The sequence below is a fragment of the Balearica regulorum genome, chromosome 2 (assembly GCF_011004875.1).
Source record: "Balearica regulorum gibbericeps isolate bBalReg1 chromosome 2, bBalReg1.pri, whole genome shotgun sequence".
NCBI lineage: Eukaryota > Metazoa > Chordata > Aves > Gruiformes > Gruidae > Balearica > Balearica regulorum.
This window is the reverse complement of record NC_046185.1, coordinates 22,799,524-22,823,833: the sequence shown is the minus strand read 5'-3', so window position 1 is coordinate 22,823,833 and position 24,310 is coordinate 22,799,524. Positions and strand designations below refer to the sequence as shown.

The window sequence follows — 24,310 nt, the reverse complement described above, 5'->3', positions numbered from 1 at the left end:
AATCAACATCAACTGTATAAGTTGCAAAATCATGCCTAAACTGACTGAACAGCTTTTTCATTTCTATGAGTCAGTATCAAACAAGGGAGTAAAAAGGCAATGGTTTGGAGAAATGGACAACTTGCCATCATTACAACTTTCCACTAATCTTAACACCACAGAACTATGTCAACTGAATCTGTTCTGTAAGTAAGAGGAGATACTCTGCTGTCATGAAAGCTTAAAAGACTCTAGTTTGTTCTCCAATGTTAACTAAACTTTATTGTACAAGTCTACCTGAAAGGATATTGGATATGGTATTATTGCTATTTAATAATCAGTATCAACAGAGCTTTCCTGCTCTCAACCACCCTAATCCTTAATCTCCTTACAAGAAAAAAAAGAGAAAGACAAGAAAAAAGGTATGTTCTCTGAAACAGTATCTAATAAATTCACGTTAAAACTATACCACATGTAGCCATAAAAGCTAATTAAGTAAGAATACTTGTCTTACATTTTATGGCTTAGGTTGATTACTAGCATCCTCTTTTTCTGTTGTTGGGTGGGGTTTTTTTTGTTTCCTCCTGACAATATCATGCAATCACAGAATAACTCAAGTATCTGCCTAAACTGAGGCCCTGTCATAGACACATCTACATTTTCAGGATTCTAGCCAGTGACCACACAACGACACAATAAAAAGCAATTCAACGATGGCTTTAGTAAAATTCTTGTCTCATGAGTTAGAAAAAGAGCTCTAAAAAAGGATACTACTGAAAACGGAAAAAAAAAGAGAAAAAAAAAAAAAACACCACAAAACCAAACCCAAACCAAAGAAGAATGTGACATTTTAAATAGAATGAGCCAGTTAATCTGTTTCTAAATGTGAGAAGAGGGCTGAAGGGAAAAGAAGAGGGCTGAGGGGAAGTCAAATTCTTCCTACACAATCTCAATTCAACTCTCACCAGAGATGTGGGTTTAAAGAAAAGGTTACATACTAGATTTTAATGCCTATTACATATTCATTTTCTACTCTAAGTTATAAACTATCAATGACAGACTTACGACATCTAACAGTTAAAACCATTTATACTCATAATTTCAATATTCTAAGTGTGTACTAACTTAGTCCTATTATAGAGGGAAAAAAATCATAAGGACACAGCTATTCCTATTAAAGTGGTCTAAACCTAGAATAAATATTAATATAGAATGGAAATCTTTCTGCTCATTTCTCCTCACCTACTAGTTCTCCACATCTCTCCACTGCCCACTAGCATGCTAGCAATTTTCCAAATCCAGTGATCTAATCTAAGGGCTCCACATTTTGAATGTTTTTAGACTCAGTTTACTAAATTAAGTATTCCCTTCATTTAATAGAACATTATAGTGTCTACTGCTACTCTACTAGTTTGGTCACTTGCAACTATCTAGTTCTGAAACATGCAAGGGAAGAAATTAGGAACTCTTCAGTTGGTCTCCGAAGCACATAGCCACAAATAATTTTAACCCATTACGCTCAGGTAAAAATAACAAGGAAAAAAAGTCTTACACTTCCCACAGTAAGTTTTTAAACACGACAATATCAGTTTGCCTTTAAAGTTTAACATGTGGATTTTAGTTTCAGATGCACAAAGTTTTCTCAAAAAGTTTAGGGGGGGTGGGTTATCTTTCATGCAACTAAGCCCCAGATGAATTTAACTTATTTGGTAACATAAACAACGAATCCCTCCCATGGAAAAGCTGTAGTTCCTCCCTCTTAACAAATCATTCACATGCAAAAACCACAGTTTGTAAATACAATTCTCCTTACTATGGTTAGTAACCTTAGGAAGCAGTACTGTTCAACATGTCTTACAAAAGCATATAATGAAGAGTTCACTGTGATTACGCAATGAAGATTAATTTACATTGCTATATAAAGGGACACCATCAATTTTAAAGCTAATGACAAAAAAATTGAATCTGTACAATTTTAAAGGTTCTGAGCGACAACCTTTTCAAAACCTTCCCTTCCCATTAATAGCCCCAACTAACAAAACAGCACTTGTTACTTGGGGCAGGGGAGAGGAAGGCACAATAAAACTGACCACACAAAGGTCTGCAAGCATAGATAACGAAGATTCTTCCTGCATAAATGTGCTCATTTTACTTTATGCTGCCAGCCTATCAAGGTCTAAATTGATAGTGTCCCTCTAAAACACTGCTTTTCAAAATCAAGGAACTAAAAAACATTCAAAAAAAAAAAAGACAACACAGCCAAAACCAAGTTATTCTTCACACGTACATGAAGAACACTCCGTATTCTAGGTACTGAAGGGTCACTTGCATATCTGTTACTTTAACCAAGTCAATAATATTTTATTATACCCTACCTACACAACTGCTGTAATTATACGTTCCCTTATACATACTACATACAATTTATATATGTGTATACACATATACTCAAATATGGAACAAACAGATTGCAGCCTCAATCCTATCAAAACTTACCCAAGGGTGTTGCCTGCCAGTCTGCCCAGAGTTTCAGAACCAGACAGAAACCATGGGGAGTCACTAGTCCTGCCTGGCCTGGATGTCCTTCCTGCCCCTGAGCCACTGTTCAACTTTGAACTGAAAGTAAAAGATGGTAAATCAGTCACAAAACAATCCCAAATGGGTTAAGAACAAAACCTGGAATCCCAGGTCTAAATTCTCAGGGACTTAGTCTGGTAACATACCAGCTTAAGCAACACCCTTGGGGAATACTCCAAACTAATCTAACTGTATATTAAGAAGTACACTGGAAAAAGAAAGCGGAAAGCACACCTAACAGATCTTCTGTACATCAGCAATCCATAATAGCACAGTTGCAAATACATATTAAGCTAATTAGTGATTTAAGTTAGCCACTGCGCTAAGTTTTCAGTTAGTGTATATGTACAAATTATAATCACCAGGTGTTCTATCCATAAACCTGAGCCTGAGTATGCTACTTCAATATTAAGAAGTGGTTTACATTCAAATATGAACCATTAAACGGTCCTATTAAGGGGGACTTACCTGGACTGAAGACAACATGTCTAGAAAGTGAGACTCTCCAGATGAGACCACTTTCAGAGTGGATTCTACATGAGGCTTAACAATTTAACACAGTTTCTTTCATAAGGATTATTTTTGGAGGGGTTTGTTTCTTGAAGTTAAAGAGATCCTGTCTCACTTCTTTTAGAATCACATCTACTATTTATTCCCTACACCAGTTTGTCAATCTAGTCTGTTTGGCTGCATCACCATAACCATTATGTATCTCCTCAAAGTACCATTTCAAAGGCCATCTAGTTTAAAAACAAACACAAAACCAAAAAAGCAGCCAAGCTGCTCATCCAGTTCAAAAGAATGATTTAATATGAAGAAAAGTGTTTCTTACCCATCATTATTATCAGGTTTACCCAATTCCAATCTGTCTGGTTGAACTGAAAAACCAATCCTGCAGACTCTACCATCCTGTATTTAAAACAAGAAAAACCAAGCGTCCAAAATTGAAGTGTAAGACAAGTTACAGAAAAAAAAATACAAACAAAACCAAGTCTTCAGTTAGTGAAGACAGTTGATCTATTTGATGTTAGAAGAATTAATATTAACTGTATGGTTTCAAGTTTGTTATCTGAGCAGATTTAAGTCATTTACCTCAAGAAGAAATGCAGCATGATTTGGTCCCACCACACACTGTTTAATAGTGGCCTGTTCCAATACATTCAAAGGAGGGTGGCTGAAAACAAAAAGTAAGCATGTATAACATTTTTAAACTTTTAAAGTAAAAAAAACCCAAAACAAACAAGCGGTATATGGAAGGAACAATATGCAGTGATGGAACAGTCAAGAATGACTAAATATGTGCATTAGTTGAAGCAACTATGATGTATTTTCAGTCATTAAGCACAGAAAATGCAGAACAAAACCTTAAAAGGTGATACAGTTTTCATTTAATTTGATCAGCAACAAACAACAGGGGTTATACTTCAAATTAAGGAGTCATTTCATAAGGAGGGTATTTAATAATATAATTTATCACAACTGAAAACCTAACATTTTCTTCCTAATATAAGAACTGTGTTATCTGAAGCATTTCTCAACTTTAGTATTAGTAGTATTGAGGCTTTCTAAGGCTTTAGATAAAGTACAATCATTTGCTTCATGTTGCTGTTAGAAAAATTGTACTTTCCTAAATGATTTACAGCAGTATGCGATATGCCTTACCTGTTTAAATTATATTTGTTCAGCTTCTCTGAAACTTCCCTTAATCTGAAACAAAAAGAAATGAAGCTGTTGTTTGAAAGACATCCTCCACAGTACACAACACCTGCTTAAGCAGCATATTTACCATATTATGGGAACAACTTACCACCACATTTAATGAAGCTCAATATAAATACTACTTGGTGTCAGGAATCTGTATAAGAACTGGATAGCGTTCAGCTTCAAATGAGGTTTTTGTTTTGGAGGTTTTTCACTTTAAAGTTCTACCCTTCCACCTACTATCTTGCCACAAAACCACCCATGTTTTCTTGCATTTCTATGTGTTTTGCAAGTTGTTACCAAAAAGCACTACTCTTGCCTTGTTACCACCATTTACAACTTTACACACAAAATAAGCAGATGAAACAATGAGCATTAACTATAGATATACTTGTGTTCCCTCATATAAGCTTGAATATAGTATCCCAGAACAGATAGGATTATCATTTTCTAGGAAATCCAAGTACATGGTGTGTCAGAGCCAAAAATATGACAGTAAGTTCCCCAAACCAGAAAAGTCAGGAAAACAGATGCACAAAAGCCAGCGTCAAAAGGGATGAACAACAAACTTTGACTAGTAGACGAAACAATCCAGAGAAAATTCACTATATATAAGGTTATGTAAAACATCGCCTTTACTAAAAGGGAATGTTTCCAAAAGTACTTCCATCTCACTTTCACGGCACCTCACCAAATGAAAGATCAGAACTCAAAAAAGGGCCAACCCATAGACCACTCCTTCTTAGAGGATACCATGTCCAAAAGTGGAAACTGACACAGTAATTTCTAAGGTAATTTCTAATGCACTTAGAAAAGATCTTCCCCAAGCAGTAAAGATACTCTTGTAATATCAGGTAGGTATTTCAGGTAAAACTTAGGCTCCTTTCTTCCCAAAGATGACAAGCAATCTGAAAAAGCCCCTAAATACCTTCCAATTTTAGTTAGAATATTCACATTATATTAAGACATAAAACCGAGACGAAGCCTGTAAAAATAACACAAGATCTTCCTAATTAAGAAAAATTCTCAACTGTGAAATGCTAGGAAAAAGTCCTAGTTCCTCCTAGCATTCCACAGATTTCCTCCTTAATCAGCAACACCTTTCTAAACCTAACAAAAACACAGGCACACCAACACTGTTTTCCTCTGTCTGAATCCATGTCTTTAAAACCTTTCTTTTTACTTGCTCCCCTTCAGTTTCTACACACAGACTGCTACGGACAACAGACTTCAGTTACTTGCAAACCCTGAGCATGAGAAAGATTACATATACAGATTAGAAGTCCAACAGCCAAGTCTTAACATTATCATCGGTGTTTAGCTCTAAAGTGCTCATCCTGAGGGGGAAAAAAAGGGGGGAAAAAAAAAAAAAAGATAAATGTCTGTTTGAGAAACAAGATCATTTATACTGATAGAAGTAACTTTCAAGCACAAGAAGAAAGGACCACAGTGAAAGGACAGCAGGAAGGAAGTGAACGTGCTTAGAATCGCCTTTTGCTATCCAAGCCAAGCTGCTAGTTTCTAAATAGGCAATTTCACACTCCCAATTTCCAGCCACAGGCCAAGAGTATGCACATAGGTAAGGTAAGGTTCTGCGAAGACAACCCACGAAAGGGAAAGAGAACGCAAATTTCACATGCAATCTGCATGAAAGGTACCCCACAAGAGTGAACTACTGTGGAAGAATGTGGAATGAAGCCCAAAGATGAGTGGCACGCACTCCACAGTTTACCATTACACTTTTATAAAGCAAGCAGGGATCTGCTGCATAATATATGACAAGTTAAATGTCCCTGAACTTTCATGTCTTAAGTATATCACCTAACAGTTTCCCAGAGGAATCTTGAGCAGTTTTCCATTAACATTTCTCCTCTCGACAAGCATGAGTAATAATTATGGAATAGGAAAACCTACCTTTAAGTTTATTGCACTGCCTATATGAAAAGCTGATGGCAAATAAAGTAGCGCTTTACTGGAGATAGTTACTACACTAGTCTATGAGCAACATTTAAAGCTTCCTTATCTGGGCTTTGCGTCACAAAACCTGAGCACTACCAAAGAAATAGACATTTTTCCATTTGTAAAAAAATCATAATCCCTTTTCACTTGTAAAAAAATAATGAAGTGATAGGGAAGAAATATGCACAGAAAGCTAAGTCTTGCATACTCAGTGAATCTATTAGTAACACCAACTTCAAGAGAGTAGGTCTATCTGCAACAAGCATAGGTCAAAAGAAATTTAACATTATTGAAAAGAGGCTGCTATCAGCATTTAAAGAGTAGAGAGCAGAGAAGGATATAAGCGACGATGCTGAAAGTACTAAACTCTCCTACAGAAAGAAAAGAAAAAAGGAAAAGAAAAACTACTTCACCTCCCTCATATGCAACTGCTGTAATAGCAAAATTACCAAGTACTGCCTAATAAGCTTAGAGAACCATGAAGACTTGAATTTGACGCACACAGCACCAAGTAAAAAGGAGTAGTTCCCCAGTGACGCATCCTGCTGGGCTGCTGGTTTCATCCCCACTTCCCTCCCGCCGTCTTTGTGCTGCCACCAGCATTCACGTGAACGCCAGTCACAAAACTAAACCAGCAGAAAAACAAGAGTAAAACGGAAAGATGTGTTTGTGTATTCTGTAGGGAGAATATGTTTGAGCAAATAAAACTCCTAAATAATTTCACAAAAACATTTCCTGCAGCAATCCAAGCCTTTCTACTTATGCAGTTGCATGATATTGTACTACCGACCCTCTGAAAGAAAAAAATACAAAATGCGTATTTAAGATGATGTCAATACAATTTTAACGATACAATTCAATAATTTCAACTGATGGTGCACTGGAGAAAGAGGTACAGGCACAGATGATTTAATTCTCGCATCAAGGAAGGACAACACTTCCACTGAGACCTTTCCGTGGTAAAACAAAACGCTGATGTAAATACCTGGACAGGCTAAGCTTTGAAAAATTCTCCTTAAAAGTAATTAAACTATTTCAAAGGACAAAGTTAGAAGCAACATATATTTTGCTCACAAAATGATTTTTGGGGAAATACACTAGCTCACCACACTTTCAGACAAAAAGTTTAGTGATGATGGCTTCTGTGTTAAGACACACATTCTTTAAATATCCCTATCAATATTCATCCAAAAACAGTCGTGAGGAAAACAAAAAGTCTGTTTGTCCAGCCAAGTAGGGATTGCTTCAATTTTAAGTTTTTGCAGCTCCAATTTCTAGCCTCTCCACGCTGATTGGAACAGAAGGGAACTACGTTCACACTAAGCAACCAAAGAGGCTCCACATCAGGACTACCGGAGCTCAGATGTGTTTATTCATCACAAGATATTACTTCTCTCAAAGTACATTTCTATTTCCAGGTAAGTTTATCTGAGGACCCATCCTTCCACCACATTTGCTTTATAAAACCAAGTTAGGCTCAAAAAAAAAAAATGCAAGAGAGCTACAGAGAAACTCCATTTCAAAATACTAAGTATTTTACAGAAATACTGAACTTCAGTACATTTTAAAGTAACTTTACCCTATTTAAACAAGTGCTTAAATCCACATAAGCAAAATTCTGACTTACAATTTGTGCTTTTACCCAGCTTGCAAGAATTGAAATGTTCTGCTTTAAAGTCAGCAGGCTGTCCCGAGAATTACTTTTTAAAGACGCCAGGGACTTCTATAATAAATGTTCACCATGTTCAGTTCCCTCCAGCAGTCAGTCAGTAGCAGTCCTACCTTGCCAGTCATCCTGCAGGAATATTCAACCTTCTCAAGTATTTCCATCATGCCAGCAACAGTTCACAGACCAAGAAACAAACCATAAGACATAAGCAGAACTTTCTTACTGTTATAAGGTTTTAGGATAGATCAATGAATGTATGCTCAGCCTTCTGCCCATGTGTTAGGAAACTAACAGTTACAAAAACAAAGGAAAAAAAACAACAACAAAAACCAAAACACACCTACATCATCTATAGTCAGTGAACATCTGCAAGACCTTTTCAAGCAGGCAAGTAACATGAAAAGCATAGTGCACTCTAAATAGGAATCTCATGAAGAAAGATTTACATAATTTTCCCCTCAAAAACTTACTTGCTGTTGAATAGAAACAGTATTTACAGGTGCTAATATCTAATCTGACATTTCACAGTTTTGGTCTAATAACAGTATATCTAGCACATTTATTTATAAGTATTAAAGCAATTTCTGCCATCTTGGAGATTAATTTCTGTAACGATATAAAGAAAGCTATTTTTCATTTCTCTCTGCAACTTCAGACTAAATTTTTTAATGTCAGCTAGGTCTTTAAAGAACACACAGTAAAAATCACTTAAGTAAATCCTTTGTTTGATTGCTTCAACTGCAGAGATGTAAATTAAAATGTTTGCATGTTGCATGTCTCCAGAAAGAAGGAAGTCTTTCTGTACTCAGCAAGTAACACTACAGAGTCCCAGAAAAAAATCTTCAGAAGATTCTCTTGGATTTTTCCTGAAGTTGCTCCTTTATAGCCTTAAAAAATTTATTTTTACATTTTAAAGTTAAAATATCATGCAGGGGCCCCACCACTTCAGTATCACATGGTGATGTTAAGAGTTGCAGAGGAGAAGTACATTTAAAAAAAAAAAAATGGCTTGCTATGACAAACAACTTTGAGTAGGGAAATTAAAAATAAAACTAATTTAGCCCTGGTAGGTTTTTCTAAGTGATCGGGCCTCTCTACAACTTAATACGTCAGTGAAGTCTGCAAGCCAACAAACTTAAGAGACTTTCACACCAGAGCAGAAAGAAGTATACAGGAACTGATAAAACGCTTTTCCAAGGGAAGGCTAACAATAAGCAGATATCCCGGGGGGGGGGGGGGAAGGACGGGGGAGACAGGGACCCAAAAAAACCAAAACCCACCAACTCAGGCACTGGAAAACAGTACTGAGTAACAGACCTATCAACACTTCATAATACAGCCTTTATCTCCATCCCTCAGTTGAGACCCAGGGAGGCAGTTATGTGGTGCATTAACAGGGTGTAGCCCAGCAGAGCTGCACAGCCTCCAGATCAAAGCCCTCACACACTTGCTGGTCTTGAATCACATGGAAATGAGCTCCTATTGGTGTCATGAAAACAGAGTCTCAGAAACACAGAAAATGGACATGCAGAAAATGGACACTCAGCTTAAGCAAGAACATTATATTTGTTTCCTGATCCCAGGATGTCTTGGACACTGAACGCTGTCATTGATGTAAAGTCACATCCAGCTACCTTCCATGCCCCAGTACAGCATAGAAAAGGATCCTACTCCTCATGGCCATTTCAAACCTTAGAAAGCAGTTTCCAAAGAGGCAACCTTCCACAGTTGCTGTACCAGACACCCTTCTCCTAATCGAACACATTAAGAAATAAAGGTGAAAAACCTCTTCTCCATCAAGAAGGTGTTTGTGGAGAAGGGGAGAAGATTAAAGTATTGCTTTAAGTATTAAGTCATTCTGGGTAGTAAGAGGGGGAGAAGGGTGGACATCCAGTAAAAACAAACAAAAAAAACCACCAAAAACAAACCTTAAGTACCACACAAAAGCAGGCAGTAACATTACCTGTAGAAAATATAAAGGCACATTAAAACAAACAAACAAAAAAAGTGCAAGTACAATAAGACAGCCTCCAGGGTAACCAGCAGTGGGGTGGGACAATGTGTTTAGACTGTAATGCACAGATCACTGAAACAAACCAGACGACAAAGCAAGTCACTGCTCCACTCAGTCAGTAATCAGGTATACCATGGCTTACAACATGTCCTCTCCCCATTCTAAGGAATATAAACCAGGACTAGTCAGTTATTACATACTAAGCCAACACCTACTTCTCAGAAAATCCCTGAGCTGCAAATTGTTGTAAGTTGGAAAAGCATCACTGTACGTTTTTCCTATTCTAATACTCTTCTCCTGTCATCTAGCACTGGTTACTGCTACGAACAGGAGGAAAACCAGCCTGTAACAGCTATTCTTATGTTTCATGGTATCAACCAACACAGGTTTACAGAACATGGCTCCCAAACTTCATTTTCTATTTTGTCAGATTGTTAGTTTGATTGATAAAGGTAGTTCTGACCATTTAACAGTCCTCTCTGGAACAATGGTAGCACACTGTGCTGAATCAGTAAGTTGTAGTAGAAAGGTAATATGGCAAACACAGACAAATTATTCTCTTGAAAATAGGTTTTTGCAATATCCCTGAAAAGTCTTCAGGTAATACAGTGATTGCAGAAAGTAAATTCCCTTACAGTAGACCATTATTATTTCATGATATAACAACACAGATATAGATAATGACCTATATCGAAAGTCAGGTATGAGCTAGCCCACAACAAGGTTAAAGCAGGACAAGAAAAATTAGGAAAGACAGGATAGTGTCAACGACATCAGAAGGTTAAAGACAGGCACTCACCGATATCTTATATTCAGATTTAAACACACACTGCATAGGCAGGTAAAAATGACTTACCCATCTTCTTCACCCTACAGAGGGTAAGCATATATTTCAGCTCTGGTTTTAAGAAAGCACAGCAGATTTCATATCACTGTACAGGAGAATGAGGGGAAAGTAGTAGATATTGTCTATCTAGACTTTAGTAAGGCTTTTGACACTGTCTGCCCTAACATCCTCACAGAGAAGCTCATGAAGTATGGATGCAAGAGCAAACAGTGAGGTGAACTGAAACCTGGCCCATAGTGTGGTGATCAGCAGCATGAAGCCTAGTTGGAGGCCAGCGACTAGCAGTGTGCCCAGGGGTCAATACCAGGTCCAGTCCTGTTCAACATCTTCATTAACGATCTGGAGGAGGGGGGCAGACCATGCCCTAGGCAAGCTCACAGATGACACCAAACTGGGAGGAGTGGCTGATATACCAGAGGATCATGCTGCTACCCAGAGCACAGCAACCTCACAAAGTTCAACACGGGGAAGTGCAAAGTCCTGCGCCTGGGGAGAAACAACCCCACGCATCGGTATATGCTGGGAACTACCCAGCTGGAAAGCAGCTCTGCAGAAAAGGACCTCGGAGTCCTGGAGAACACCAGGTTGAACGTGAGCCAGCATGTCTTGTGGCAAAGAAGGTGAATGGTATGCTGGGCTGCATTAGACAAAGCATTGCCAGCAGGCTGAGGGAGGCAATCCCTTTATTCAGCACTGGTGAGGCCACACCTGGAGTTCTGCATCCAGTTTTGGGCTCCCCAGGTCAAAGAGACATGGATATACCGGACAGATTCCAGCAAAAGGTCACAAAGATGATTAAGGGACTGGAGCATCTCTCAAATGAGGAAAGGCTGTAAGAGCTGGGACTGTTCAGCCTGGGGAAGAGAAGGCTCTGGGGGCATCTTATCAACACATATAAACACCTACAAGGTGTAAAAAGGACAGAGCCAGGCTCTTTCCAGTGGTGCCCAGTGACAGGCCCAGAGGCGATGGGCACAAACTGAAATGCAGGAAGTTCTGTCCGAACATCAGGAAACACTTTTTTATTGTGAGGGTGACCAAGCAACAGCACAGGTTGCCCAGAGAGGCTGTGCAGTCTCCATCTTTGGGAGTTATTCAAAAGCTGTCTGAACACAGTCCTCGGCAACCAGCACTTGAGCAGCGGGGTGATTCTGAGGGGTTTTTGCTTTCAGGATGTGATGTCCACACATTTGACTTGGAGGCATGGCAACGAAAGGACTTTTTTTGCCATTGAAAACCTAGTTTTGCTATAGAATCTCTGTAAGGGCAGTGGCTTAGAAAAAAGTTACACCAAGGAGTCAGAGAAATGTCTGAGACGTATTATTTGGACATTGAGTAAAAATATCCAGGTGGCAGTACTCTGTATCTCTAGCAGGAACAGAATCCCTCCAGCAGCCACCTGTAGGACTTGTGAAATGCAGCATTAGGTTTGCCAGAACTAGATGCCTATGATTAATGATGAATTTCTAGGCTGACTGACTGGTTCCTCTAGTTCAAAATCTACTTAGACCCTTCCTTCACATTTATCATTTTAGTGACACTGAAAACATGACCTTCTGAATGATAATTTTTTAAAAAATCAACAAAAAACCACCACAAAAAAACCCAACAAACCCACCAAGCACAGCCATAACCTAGCTCAAGAGGAATATAAAGTCAATCACACTTTTTAAATAAGCAAAAAACAATCCTAAAATAGCTGATGCAGCATGGCCCTTTTCTGGGGGAAAAAATTATAATGAAAAGTTTGAGTATAAATAGAAAGAAATCACAAATGGTATGATCCTGACAGGACTAGCACATAGCAGTTACAGCACACCTACATATGTTATTTAGCACAATATCCAGAGGATTTGTTAGTACAGCAGATTTACAGCTACTGGTTGCCTAAATGCCTAGCGGTGTTTCTGTGGAAAAAAAGAGAAAAACACTACAGGAGAATGAGTCAGCCTCAATCTGATGTTATTCTATGATAGTAGACTTCCAAGAATATGGGTCACAGATTCAGGCAATACAAGACAGAAATCTGTTCTCCATTGCAGAATGCATCAAATCATCATTCTCTGTTCCCAGATTCTGTTCAACTGCACAAAGTCCTTGTAGATGCAAAGAATTTCTGTTTAACATTTAGCAGAAAGCTATTTCTTCAGCCAGAAGACCACTAAAAGCTAAACAATTGGATCAACTAACCCAGTTGGGTGCAAGTTCCAAATCTTACAACAATGAAAGCTGCAAGCTATTTAGCTATCTGTCAATTTCAGTAAGTATATCCTTCTGTGACAGCAAAATGCAGATAATGGAAATTTAGAACCCCATGGTTGTCTTCAAGGATACTTGAAAAATACTCCCATGAAATAATGTGAGCCAGCATTATTACTATGTTAACATATGAATGCTAGCTACAAAAGTGTGGCTAGGACAGCGTACATTTGTTTGACTAGAATGAGTGAAACTTAAAAGACCACGTTTAGACAAGGGGAGGGGAATCATAATTTTTTACTGTCAGACTGTTTACTGTAGTGATTCCACTAAAAAAAAAAATTGCTATCAAAATAAAAATCCAGTCATTGTAAAATCTTAACACCTTTTTGTGTCCCATACTGATATATCATTAAAGCTCCTTCAAGAGTTAATTAAGAGTCACCAGGGAGGCTGGTATTTACCAGCACACCAGCTTAGAGCCAGGAGAGTCAGGTTCTGGTCCCAGCTGAGGCTACTGTGGGAACCCAAATCATAATCCCTCCAACCATTCTCCCTTTCATTCTTGCTCTAAGCTTTTGGAAGCCATGACCACTACGTGCAAAGTTGGAGTATGGCCTTTGATTAGAGTATTCAAATGCTACAAAAATATTTTTTAAAGTAAGAACTGTCTTGTTACTAGATACTTTGTGTGTTGGCTGGAGAAAAGCAACAGTGTATTTTGTATAAGTGATTTTATTAAAAACAAAGCACAAACAAGACACTGAATTCTAACTGCTTTGCAATAAAGTGCAGCATGCTTATTCACATGCTGAATCAGTTTTAGCAATAGGGAAAGATCATTTAGCTTGTCCAGTCCTTTACTTGCCAAATCCTCCAATTCCAAGGCTTGAAGTCTTCAACAAAAACCTCTGATATTGCAGTATTATCCACATGTCACTTTTTCAAACTTGTTAAAAACTGCCTTTTAAATACCATGGACTACCCTCCTCACCCTGCACTGTCTTCTACTGAACATACATCTTCAAAACCTTCCTTTCAGGCACTGCATCTTTGATTTAGATAGGAATGGAATGAGACCTGGCATAGGGAGTAGAGAGCAAGCACCATGCCAGAAAAACAAGCAGCCAAATTGCTTTGTCAGATGCACACTGCAGGCAAAACAACACAAAAAGAAAACCCAGCTTTTGAGGTGCACAGTTCATCACAATACTCTTTTGCATTGCTGAAAAACAGATTCTTTTTTCTCCCATCTGTCTGTACCACAGCCACAAAACTCCAGGTGCTTCCCCTCAGCATAACTAGTATTTTGGTTCCTCTACAAGAACTCATGAAGCAGTACCGTTTTGTACCTCCTGCATCACATTTTGCCTGCGGCCATGCTATTTCAGGTAACAATCTTGCCAGATACAGATTTTGCATCACAAGAGAAAGAAACAAAGCCTTGGCTATTCCAGCAAAGGGCCTGTTTTCCCCCCATGCCCTCCCATCAAGAGCAGGGCAATCCTAGCCAGATTACATTCTGCCTACCCAATCTGCCCCACAATGACAAGATTCTATGATTTATATCGTTGGAATGTTTTATTAAGTATCTTTAAATCTCTGCTCTAGAGACAGATACATTTTGCTAAAGTCAGCAAATTGCATAAATAATGCCTTTAAAAAAAAAAAAAGAGAGAGAGAGAAGGAAAACTGCTGTTACTAATGTACTAAGTGTGGTCAAAGCTGAAGAGAAGTTTCAACAGCTGAAGAAAGAGATCTTCATTAAAGGTCAGACAACAATAACTCAGTTACATTAAAAGAAAAACCAATACAAAATGGATTAAAAGCAATAAATCCTCTTTAGAAGAACACTTCTTGATATTTACTAGAAAGAGAAAAAAACCACAGCTATGATTATTTTCAGGCTGGATAGAGAACAGCAAAACTTCATTCCATAAATGAAAGCATAAACACTGAGACACATTTAAGAAAATTAATTTTGCAAGATTAACAAGAAATGAAAGTCATACCACACTTATTGAAGTGACAAACTCCAATGGCTTCAAATGACAATGGAGTAAGGCCTACAGCTCTCATTCAACTGCATTCACAGGGTAAGTATTTTCCAGTTAAGTTTGTGGTAAAAACAGTGTAGTACTGTTCATATTTGTAGTATACTGTTCAAATACTGTAGTATTTGTTCATATTAAGTCAATGCCAGACTCTGCACTGGAAGCTTAACTGTGAAATTATAATTTTTAGTAGAATCCAGAGATCCCAATCAAGATCTGTCTCACTATATCAGAACTACCTATGTATATAAAGAGCTAATCTATACCAAAGGTGAAAAATGTGAGAGTTTGAGGAAACCTAATGGAGACTAGAGAATGAAGCATAATGAAAGACTGTAAGCAAATTTTAAAAATGCTGTTTAAACACAGGCTTGCCTTAAAATAATTAACTACTATTTCTACACAGCATAAAAAAAAAAAAAAAAAGACAAAAATTAGCATCCAGCTTAACTAGAGATGATGGCAAACATGCTGCAGAAAGTAATACCACCAAGCCCTGTGTACAGAGCATGAAGTTTCTTTCTGGACTATTTTCTAATGAACAGACAAACTACAGCTGCATGGTTATAATCACCCTAGATTATTTAAGATATTCCCAACTGTCCACAATACTGATTACTTTTAATAAAATGAAAAAACAAAAACCAACAACAAAAAACCCCACACCCCCTTGAATACAGGAGGGGGGTATGCTGAAGACAAATTTCATAAGATTATTGAAGTCTCTCTCCAGCAGCCTTCATGCTTTCATCTGTTGAATTACACTACTGTTGTCACAAATTACATTGGCAGACCTCGCGGCTGGCAATAAAACAACAGCGATAGTGAGAAGTTCCAACACAGTTAATGTCCAAGACACTACTAATCATGTGAATGCATTCTTTAATAAAACACCATAATGTAAAATTAAATCAGAAACACAAAGGACCAAAGCTATTTGGGGGCATCTTTTCTGATAGAAGGTAGTAACCAGTTTAATCAACAAAAGTTGTCCAAAGCAAAATTACAGAAAAGACACATTTCATCTCAGTTGTGGATGCAAACAAGTTGAGAAATCGCCAAGAGACATCTTACGGCATAACACCAACATACTTGGCATTACAAAAACTAGCCAATGAGACAAACTATAAGATGCTACGTTAAAGATCATTTTTAGAACTGCAACAAAATAATCACGCTGGGGTGTGACAAAAGGATGGCAAACAAATATTCAAAACTTTTCTGTACCAATATGGATTGGTACTGTAAAACACACTGCACTTTAAAGCACAGCAGCTAAGATGTGCTGAAAGAAAGGGTGAAGCATATTTACCATGAGAAATTCTCCTGACAAGTACTGGCAGTAGCAGCGAGGCTTGTAAGAGGAAGACAAAATTTTCAAAGATAGCAAATTCAATAGTTACATCACTCCTGAACTGGAACCAAATTGGCAGTTTTACATAAATGTAGATGACCATTACGCCCACCTTACGACTTTCTACTCAGTTTTACAGTATGCTGGAAGCATTCAGAATAGGCAAACTTCATTCCTTTTTATCAGTGAGGTGGTACATGTTCTCTCTCAAATATAACAAAAAGCTCTTTAAATTGAAACAAAATAGTTAATATTCCTTGGAGGAGAAGAGTAAGAGAAAAGGAAAAGGTGTTGGTTGATTGCTTTTTTAAGCACAATAAGACTAAAAAGTAGAGCACAGAGTTTATTGTCAAAGTAGTTCTATGCTACAAAAAGAAAAGAATTAAGATCTGAAACCCGGATAATTATTGCTGTAATGGACTAACTAGTGCTGTGATCATCCTCATTTAAACTGACAGGCTTACAGTTTTGGACAAAATACACGTGCACCTTAAAAATTACATTTGCACACTTATTTCAGTATTTTTTCTCCTAATCGTTCTTCCCAATTTAAAAGTCTCTAACCAGTACAACTACGCCGTGTCCCCATGTTTTCTCTGGGACATACACAGATGTCAACGACTTCAGTCTTCTATGTGAACTTGTTACTAACAGCCAAATCCTTAGCGGATTTTACCGAAATCAACCTTAAAAAAAAATGTTTGTGCAACTAAAAAGTACAAATAGTTTTTGTATATGGTTTTCTTCTGCATAAGTGCCTGTTGAGTTCATGCAGGGGAAGACAAAACAGCAGCTTTTACAGGGAGCATATTCCAAATTTAAATACTTAGATTGCTGTTAGTGTAATCACTACAATAAAAGATACCTTGAAACTCCTTCTCTTCCTTTATGCAATTTTCAAATACATACTACCATCTATTTCATTTAAGTTACGAACAATTAGCCGTGCCATAACTGTAAAAAGTCAGCTACAATACACTGCAGAGCTTGCCACACTTAGGTATATCCTTGGTTGTTTTTCTCAACTGTTAAGTAATTTTTCACATAAATGTAACCCTGTACTGAACAGTTATCTACTTAAACTTTAGACAGTTTAAGAAAAAAGTGTCATACCCTTTACATCTATTTTATGGTTTAATTACACATTTTTGACAAGCAACTTGTTACAAAAGTATCCTACATGACAACTATAACATTTAATAAATACATAGTAACTATACCAAAATTACCTTAAAAGTATGTTATGGACCATAGATTTTAACTTTTACCAAGAATTAGCACATAAATGTCGTTGACTGATACCTTACTGTTCTTAGAATTACAAAAGTTTTCTGACATCCCTGACTTGCATTGCCAACCTTAAAATATGGCTATTAATATCTTATTCCATTAATCTTATTTTATCATTGGTCTAACAACAAATATGCTCAAACCTCACAGATAATTTGAGAAGGAAAAAAGAGGCAACATTTGTGCCCCAATTACTATTTTACTAAATTCCTTGTGACAGGTCACAACTACTCTCAGCCTGGATCACATTCACTGTACACTTTCACATTACAGTAGCCAAAATAAACTTGCTGCTTTCAAAATGGAACTCAATGCTGCTGCTTCTTCTCTGTTCTTCATTCCCAACTCTCCCTCCTGCAGCACTTTTCCAAACCCTCCCTTTTTCATCCATCTACTCTGATGCTCACCCAACCAGGAGATAAACCAGTTCAACTTCCTAATCTGCAAAACTCTATTGACTTTGCTTTACCAGGGTTATCTTTACATCATTTTAGCAAATTAAGTCAGTTTAGTGTGGGATCAGACACTTTAAGTTAGTGCAAGGTAAGAAGTGAGGAAAACAAACCTCTCCCCTTCAGAAAAGAGCAATTACTTTGACTTACAAAATCTCAGCGAAAGTTTCAGCAAGAACATTCACAGACAATTACATACATACTCTCTAAAAAGCAGTGTCTGGGGCATAGCAAACAACTGTAACCAGAAGAGGACCCTGGCAGAGCAAAGCCCAAAATGGCCTACACTAGTTTCTGTTTAAGTAACCTTTCACATTCAACCAGATATGAAATGATGCTTATGTGAAAGTTCTGATGCTTGACTTCCCAAATCATCATCCTTAAATAACAATACTGAAATAAGACCAAATCCTAATCCATTGTTGCTCGATGTATGGATCCTATAATGGTCTGTATAACCACAGTGGTGGTGCAAACTGTTTGACATAGCTAAAATGTTTTATTCTTAAAAAAAAAAAAAAAAAAAAGTGTTTCCAACTAAGAGTCTGATGATAGTAACAATGCCATGAGAGCCATGCCATTCCCTCACTCTCTTCTAAGAGAAGTAAATTTAAATTTTGTTATGCTTTCAAGAAATTAATCCTAAAAACAAAGTCAATGCTTCTCCCGTTACTAAAGTCTCATGAAGCAACTGCAACTCAGGGAATTAAAGCACTACATCAGCAATGGTTTCCCTGTAATTAAACCATACATTCCTGTTTGAGGCAGGCTAACTTTACTTTAGCTAAAGTAGATTAGGAAACAGTTTAAAGCGCATCAAAATAAATGACTTGAGCTAAAAGAAGTACTGTATTATTTGCACATAACTTGCAGGTTTTCTATTTAAGAGCAAGTCAGCCAATCCCTTTTTCCCCCCAACTCTGAGCAGGAATGCAGATTACACGTGAGTAACAGCAGGGAAATTCATGCTCGGGCTGCCTTCCTCTCCACAAGAGGACAGGTAGTCTCCCAGCATGCCTGTGGACATAGAAGAGGGAGTTCAGGGTTAAGCAAACACTTGCATTTTCAGGAGCTCTCTCTCCCTCTCCGTGCATGGCTCCCAGACATGTAGGGCCAGGACACCAGCTCCACATCCCGGCTGGCTCCTTGCACAGAATCATACCACACCCTACGCCAGCTCCTTCCAGCAACATCTGCTTGGGATTTTTAACAGATTTGCTCATCAGTAAATGCAAAGGGGAAAGGGGGTGTGTGTGTGCGTGTAAGAAAATCTGCCAGAGTAGCAGCCCACATATGCACTGATCACTTGCCTATTACCTTTAAGTGATGTTTTCACGTACATAAACTATGAGATACACAGGCACAGACTAAGAGGGTAGGTTCTTGCTAGGTACTTTTTCCACGGAAATTGATTATCAGAGGGTGTAAACAGTGTGGTACATGTAAAGTATACTAGTTAATTTTTCAGTTCAGGCATGGCCTAAAGTAGGGAATATTCAAATAATAAAGGCATTGAATATATTATTAAGGAGAAAAAAAAAACTCACGTAAGAGCAAGACAATCCTTTTCACCTGAAAGCTGACTTTCACTGAAGCTTCAAAGAAACTTTTCTTGGTCACATTACTTGTTTCAAGAGCTTACTGCAAGAAAACTTACTACACACCACTTTCTTAACACTCATCTTAAATTCAGAATACCCTCTATTTAACCAAATTTGTTACGTCTTATCCTCAACAGGAGAGAAAAAAAACACATTAACCTTGTGTCAATGACCATTCCAAAAATGACGTCTTACTCTACGCTAGGACTTAAATGGCTCAGCTGACACGAATTTTCTTTGTATAAGGTAAAAACAGAAGCAAAGCCTTGAGACAAATCCTATCCCTGAAGGTTCACGTACAGAAAGCCAGTCACATAAGGTGAAAGACTCCCCTTCCCGTTCTACAGAGTAGCAAGTTAAACTGCTCCTGTGAAGTTTCATAATAGCCAAGAAATGGTTATTTGTCACGGTTACACCCACTTCGTAACCCAACATAAAATTAGTAATTCTTTTTAGTATATTTCTTAAGATGGACTTATCCATGAAATTGTTTGTCAAACTTCCGTCACAAAGCCTCCAACCCTGAAACATACATAAACAGGTGGATAATCAACAAAATATATGTAACACCCACTGCAACAGAAGCTGGGCATCTCTTTTTCAAAGATTAAGGCCAGTAATTATTTACATCTCAAATACTTTATGAAGTTGTTTCTCAAACTGCAGGCCATACCCAATTTTTCTCCCATTATACTTTTCATATTAAGTTTGCAGGGAGCAAATTGCTTGGGGGAAAAATTCCAAGTTACCTGTCTTCCTAAATAAACTTACCAGAAAAAGCTTAATTACCTCAGTTCATCCTAAACAAAAGTTTAGCCTACTATCCATTTAAAAAAAATAATACTAATACAACTGCAAAAGTAAATATAACCTTGTCCTCAATGAGCTTTCTTCAGCGCAACTAGCTTCCAGACATCTGAGTGAATACCGTGAACAAGCCAACACCACTTCAACTTATTTGAGGGAGGTCTAATAACTACCATCAAGGTACAACATTAACTTGTATTTTCAAAAACACTAGTTAAGAAGTACTTTCAGATGATGAGTAGGCATGCTTAGGATGCCAATTATTGTGGTTCTACGGTTACTTTTTCCTTTTTTCTTCAAAGTGTTTTACCGTTATCCAGTTTCTGCACAAATAAAAGGGATAACAAATTACACAGAAAACCTAATAAAAACTGTAAAACTGAGTGACACAAACTGCAGCAACCTGGAAAAAACCCTACCTCCTCACACCTTACCACCTTCGCACACCTATACTGATTATTTAGCATAACGTCTCAAATACTTTATTATAAAAATTCAAAACTGTCATGTATCCTGAACACACAGGGGCTGCATTGATAAATCCCTTGTGTTTTAAAATGTGATTATTCCTTAGATGCAGAACACAGATCTCTCACTGAAAGCAATACGATTGATCATGTCCTACGTACACTACAAATGAAAGCATACAATACAGAATTATGGTCCCAAAATCAGATTTTGAGAGCAACTATCATTCAGAATGCAGACAGAAAAAACACTAACTTAGGCTACTGACCACTGTCTGCAGCCCAGACTCAAAAAATCCTACAGTGTGGGAGAAGAAAGAAACATCACAGAGATAAGAGATCTCCCAAAATCCTAACTTCTATGAGTATGTATATGAGACTTTATTAAGCTATCTAGATCCTGATCTATATTGACAGAACAGTAATAAGCAGCAATGCTACTGATAAAATTGAACTGGCATTTCCAGCACATATGTGCCCTATTTATGAATCATTCTGATTTTACTGCATTACAAGTTCTGTACACAGCTACCACACTTCTAGTAAAATTATATTTATGAAGTGCAAATTTATGACTTGCAGCTCAGATGAAGGAGCCACTTGATTTTTCAGAATAAGTAACTACTTAATAGCACTTCTGCAGCTTTCTCCATATATTAATTACCACACATTATGAAGCTTCCTGTATCAAAAAGAAGTTGTAAGAGCTGCTGCTGTGGTAATAAGGGGGGAAAAAAAAGAAAAATTAGGAAGCATTATGAAGACTGAAGGTGCATCATATTTAACATCATAAAGTTGACAAAACAGGTGACATTAAAGAAAAAACAGATGAGCTCTCTCACTCTGAGCAAAGTGTGATAATTACATGATAAATGTTTGCCACAGGCCTATCAACATTAAAAAAAAAACAAAAAAAAAAAGAAAAAGAAAAACCACTGGGGTCCTTTCAAGTTCAAAGTCTTAGATCTTGCTCTAAATCAAAACAGTGCAATGAAGAAGTAGAAGAAGCCCTAGTACAGCATCACCGCTTAGAGTTTGCCACTCTAAAGGAAGATGTATGCAAAATTTGAACATATTACTGTGGAGGAAGCCACTCAACCCCTTAGGAATAGGTAGGCCTGCTAGGAAGCTTGATCCTGTAAAATGTATTATTAGGTTAAAGGAAAAAAAACAAAACTACTTCACACTAACACATTTCAGGTTTTGGACTTATTTTATCATTAAAAGTTTCTTTTCCCTGTTTAAGGGCAGGGAATGATGCAGTTTGGCAGAAATTTTATCTTTACGATGGCCTATTTTCCTCATCATAAGCCCTCAAATCTCAGCTGTATTTAATAGAGGCATCTCAGCAAAGACTGGGCTAGGAAAAGTGATAAACAATAGCTACAAACAATAGTGAGGTGAGCTGGACCCTGACCAAGTCTGAAACCTGGTAAGGTCAAAACCAGAAGAATATAGCCAAGAGCCCATATTTTATAAGATTTATAAATATTTAAATAATAATTACAAAAACTAAATAACATTTATCTATAGCATAAAAAATACATAGGTTTCAATCCAGTAATGATCAAATAACTCGATTTATAAACACATAAATTCATAATAAAGATGAAAAGTTACATGTTTCTTAACAATTTTTATGTAAAAGAGCACAAGTAGAATTTACAAGCTATAACACATACCATTAGTAATTGCTACGGAAGATATATTTGACAGCCACACAGTATGCTGTCAAATACACGTCAAGCAGGGAAGAAAATTCGGTTCACTGATTCATTTTCTCCTATGCATTCTAGTTTCTCCCCAGCCCGCAATTTCTCTCCCCCAATCCAACATAAAGTTAGCCACGACGTTTCCAAGCAGACTGTGCTTCTGTTCTAGCTGTCATTCCCATCCCAGCCAAGCTGCACACAATCAGTAATCTGGAGATCGGGCCTCCTTTTTGTATTTAACAAAAAAAAAACAAAACAAAAAAATTTGTATGTACGAAGGGGAACGCAGAGCACACTGGCGGTACGTGCTCGTGTAACGTCCCTGGCACACATCGCTCCCATCATTCTCTCACACACACCGCGATCCCCCATCTGCATTGTCTGCCTCGATCCATCTCTGATTAATATGGACACATTCTCGCTCCTCCTCGTCCTCGGGCAGGGAACCTCGGGAACCCGCTTCCTCGGGCGGACGCCGGGACTCCCCTGGCAGGCCGGAGAGCCCGCCGGAGCCGCGAAGGGGCGGCGGGCCCGGCGGCGAAGGTCACGGCCCCCCACTCCCCCTCCCTCGGGGGGGGCAAAGTTTACGGCGGCGGCCGCCCGGAGAGGCCGGGTGCGTGCGGCGCGGCCCGCACCGCTCCTGGCCGCCGACCGCGGCGAGAGGAAGGTGCCGGGGCCCTGCGGTGCGGCTGCGGGACGGCGGCAAGGGGGAGGGGAAGGGGGGGGGGGGGGACGGGTGTCGGGACGTCCCCCGCGGCCAGCGCTGCCCTCTCCCCCGGGGCGCCCCCGCCGCACCGCGCTCCGGCCGGCCGCCACCGGCCCCTCCCCTCACCCACAGGGGGCCGAGCCGCGCCAGGCCGGCCCCTCCCCTCCGCCCCCCGCCGCACGGCCTGCCCCTCACCGGTCATTGAGCTGGTCCTCGGTGCCCGGCAGCGGGTGCACCACGAAGTGGATCGAGGTCATGTTCCGCGCCGCCGCCGCTGCCCCCCTCGGCGGAGGGAGGCGGGCGGGCGGGGGCCGGGCACACAATGGGGGCGGGGGGGGGGCGGCGGGGGAGGGGGCGCTCGGCCTCCGTCCCTCCCCCGGGGCCGCTCGTGGCCGCCGGCGAAGTCCTCGGCTCACCCGCCGCGGAGCGCGAGGAAGAAAGAGCCCGCCGCAACGGCGCCGGGAGGAGGCTCAGCCCGCACCGCACTCACACACGCGCCGCCATCTTAACTTCCAGCGGGCCCTTCTCTCTCCCTCCCTCCGTGCGCCGCGCCGGGGAGGGCGGGGCGGTAGCGCGCGGCCGCGGTGTAAGCCTCGCGCTGACTGGCGCGCGCGCCGCCGCGCGGCGCCCCTTCACTAAGCGCGCCGCCGATTGGTCGGGGAGGCCTCGCGGAGCGCGGTGACGTCATACTGGAGGGACGTAAAAGACCACGTGCCCGCTGGTGGGGGGTGGTGCGTGTGCGCGCGGCTCCCTGAGGTGCCGGGGGGAGCCCCTCCCCTGCGGCCGGGCTTCGGCAGGGTGGGCGGTGCCGCCGCTTCCCCTCGGCCGGTGGGGGTGTCGGGCCGCCTCTGAGGCGGCTGGCCTGCCTGCGGCACTGGGAGCGCTCTCCGGGCACAGGCCGCAGCTCCCCGCCCTTTTCCGC

The 24,310-nt window shown here is 39.6% G+C and overlaps 1 protein-coding gene across 12 annotated transcripts in view; it reads right to left on the bottom strand.

Annotated features, from left to right (window-relative positions):
* The window catches only part of UBR5 (ubiquitin protein ligase E3 component n-recognin 5), a 93,339-nt gene extending 69,397 nt beyond the window's left edge, over positions 1–23,942 (bottom strand). For 6 of the 12 annotated variants that reach the window (XM_075743577.1, XM_075743575.1, XM_075743576.1 and 3 more), the window contains exons 1-5: positions 23,584–23,942; positions 4,219–4,263; positions 3,649–3,730; positions 3,389–3,465; positions 2,476–2,595 (exon numbers count right to left, since the gene is read on the bottom strand). In XM_075743577.1, the coding sequence (XP_075599692.1) occupies positions 2,476–2,595; positions 3,389–3,465; positions 3,649–3,730; positions 4,219–4,263; positions 23,584–23,645 (386 nt within the window). In that variant the 5' untranslated portion in view covers positions 23,646–23,942. The remainder of the gene's footprint in view (positions 1–2,475; positions 2,596–3,388; positions 3,466–3,648; positions 3,731–4,218; positions 4,264–23,583) is intronic. The other 6 variants (XM_075743574.1, XM_075743579.1, XM_075743578.1 and 3 more) reach the window with 2 other exon arrangements.
* Between the last annotated feature and the right edge of the window lie 368 nt (positions 23,943–24,310).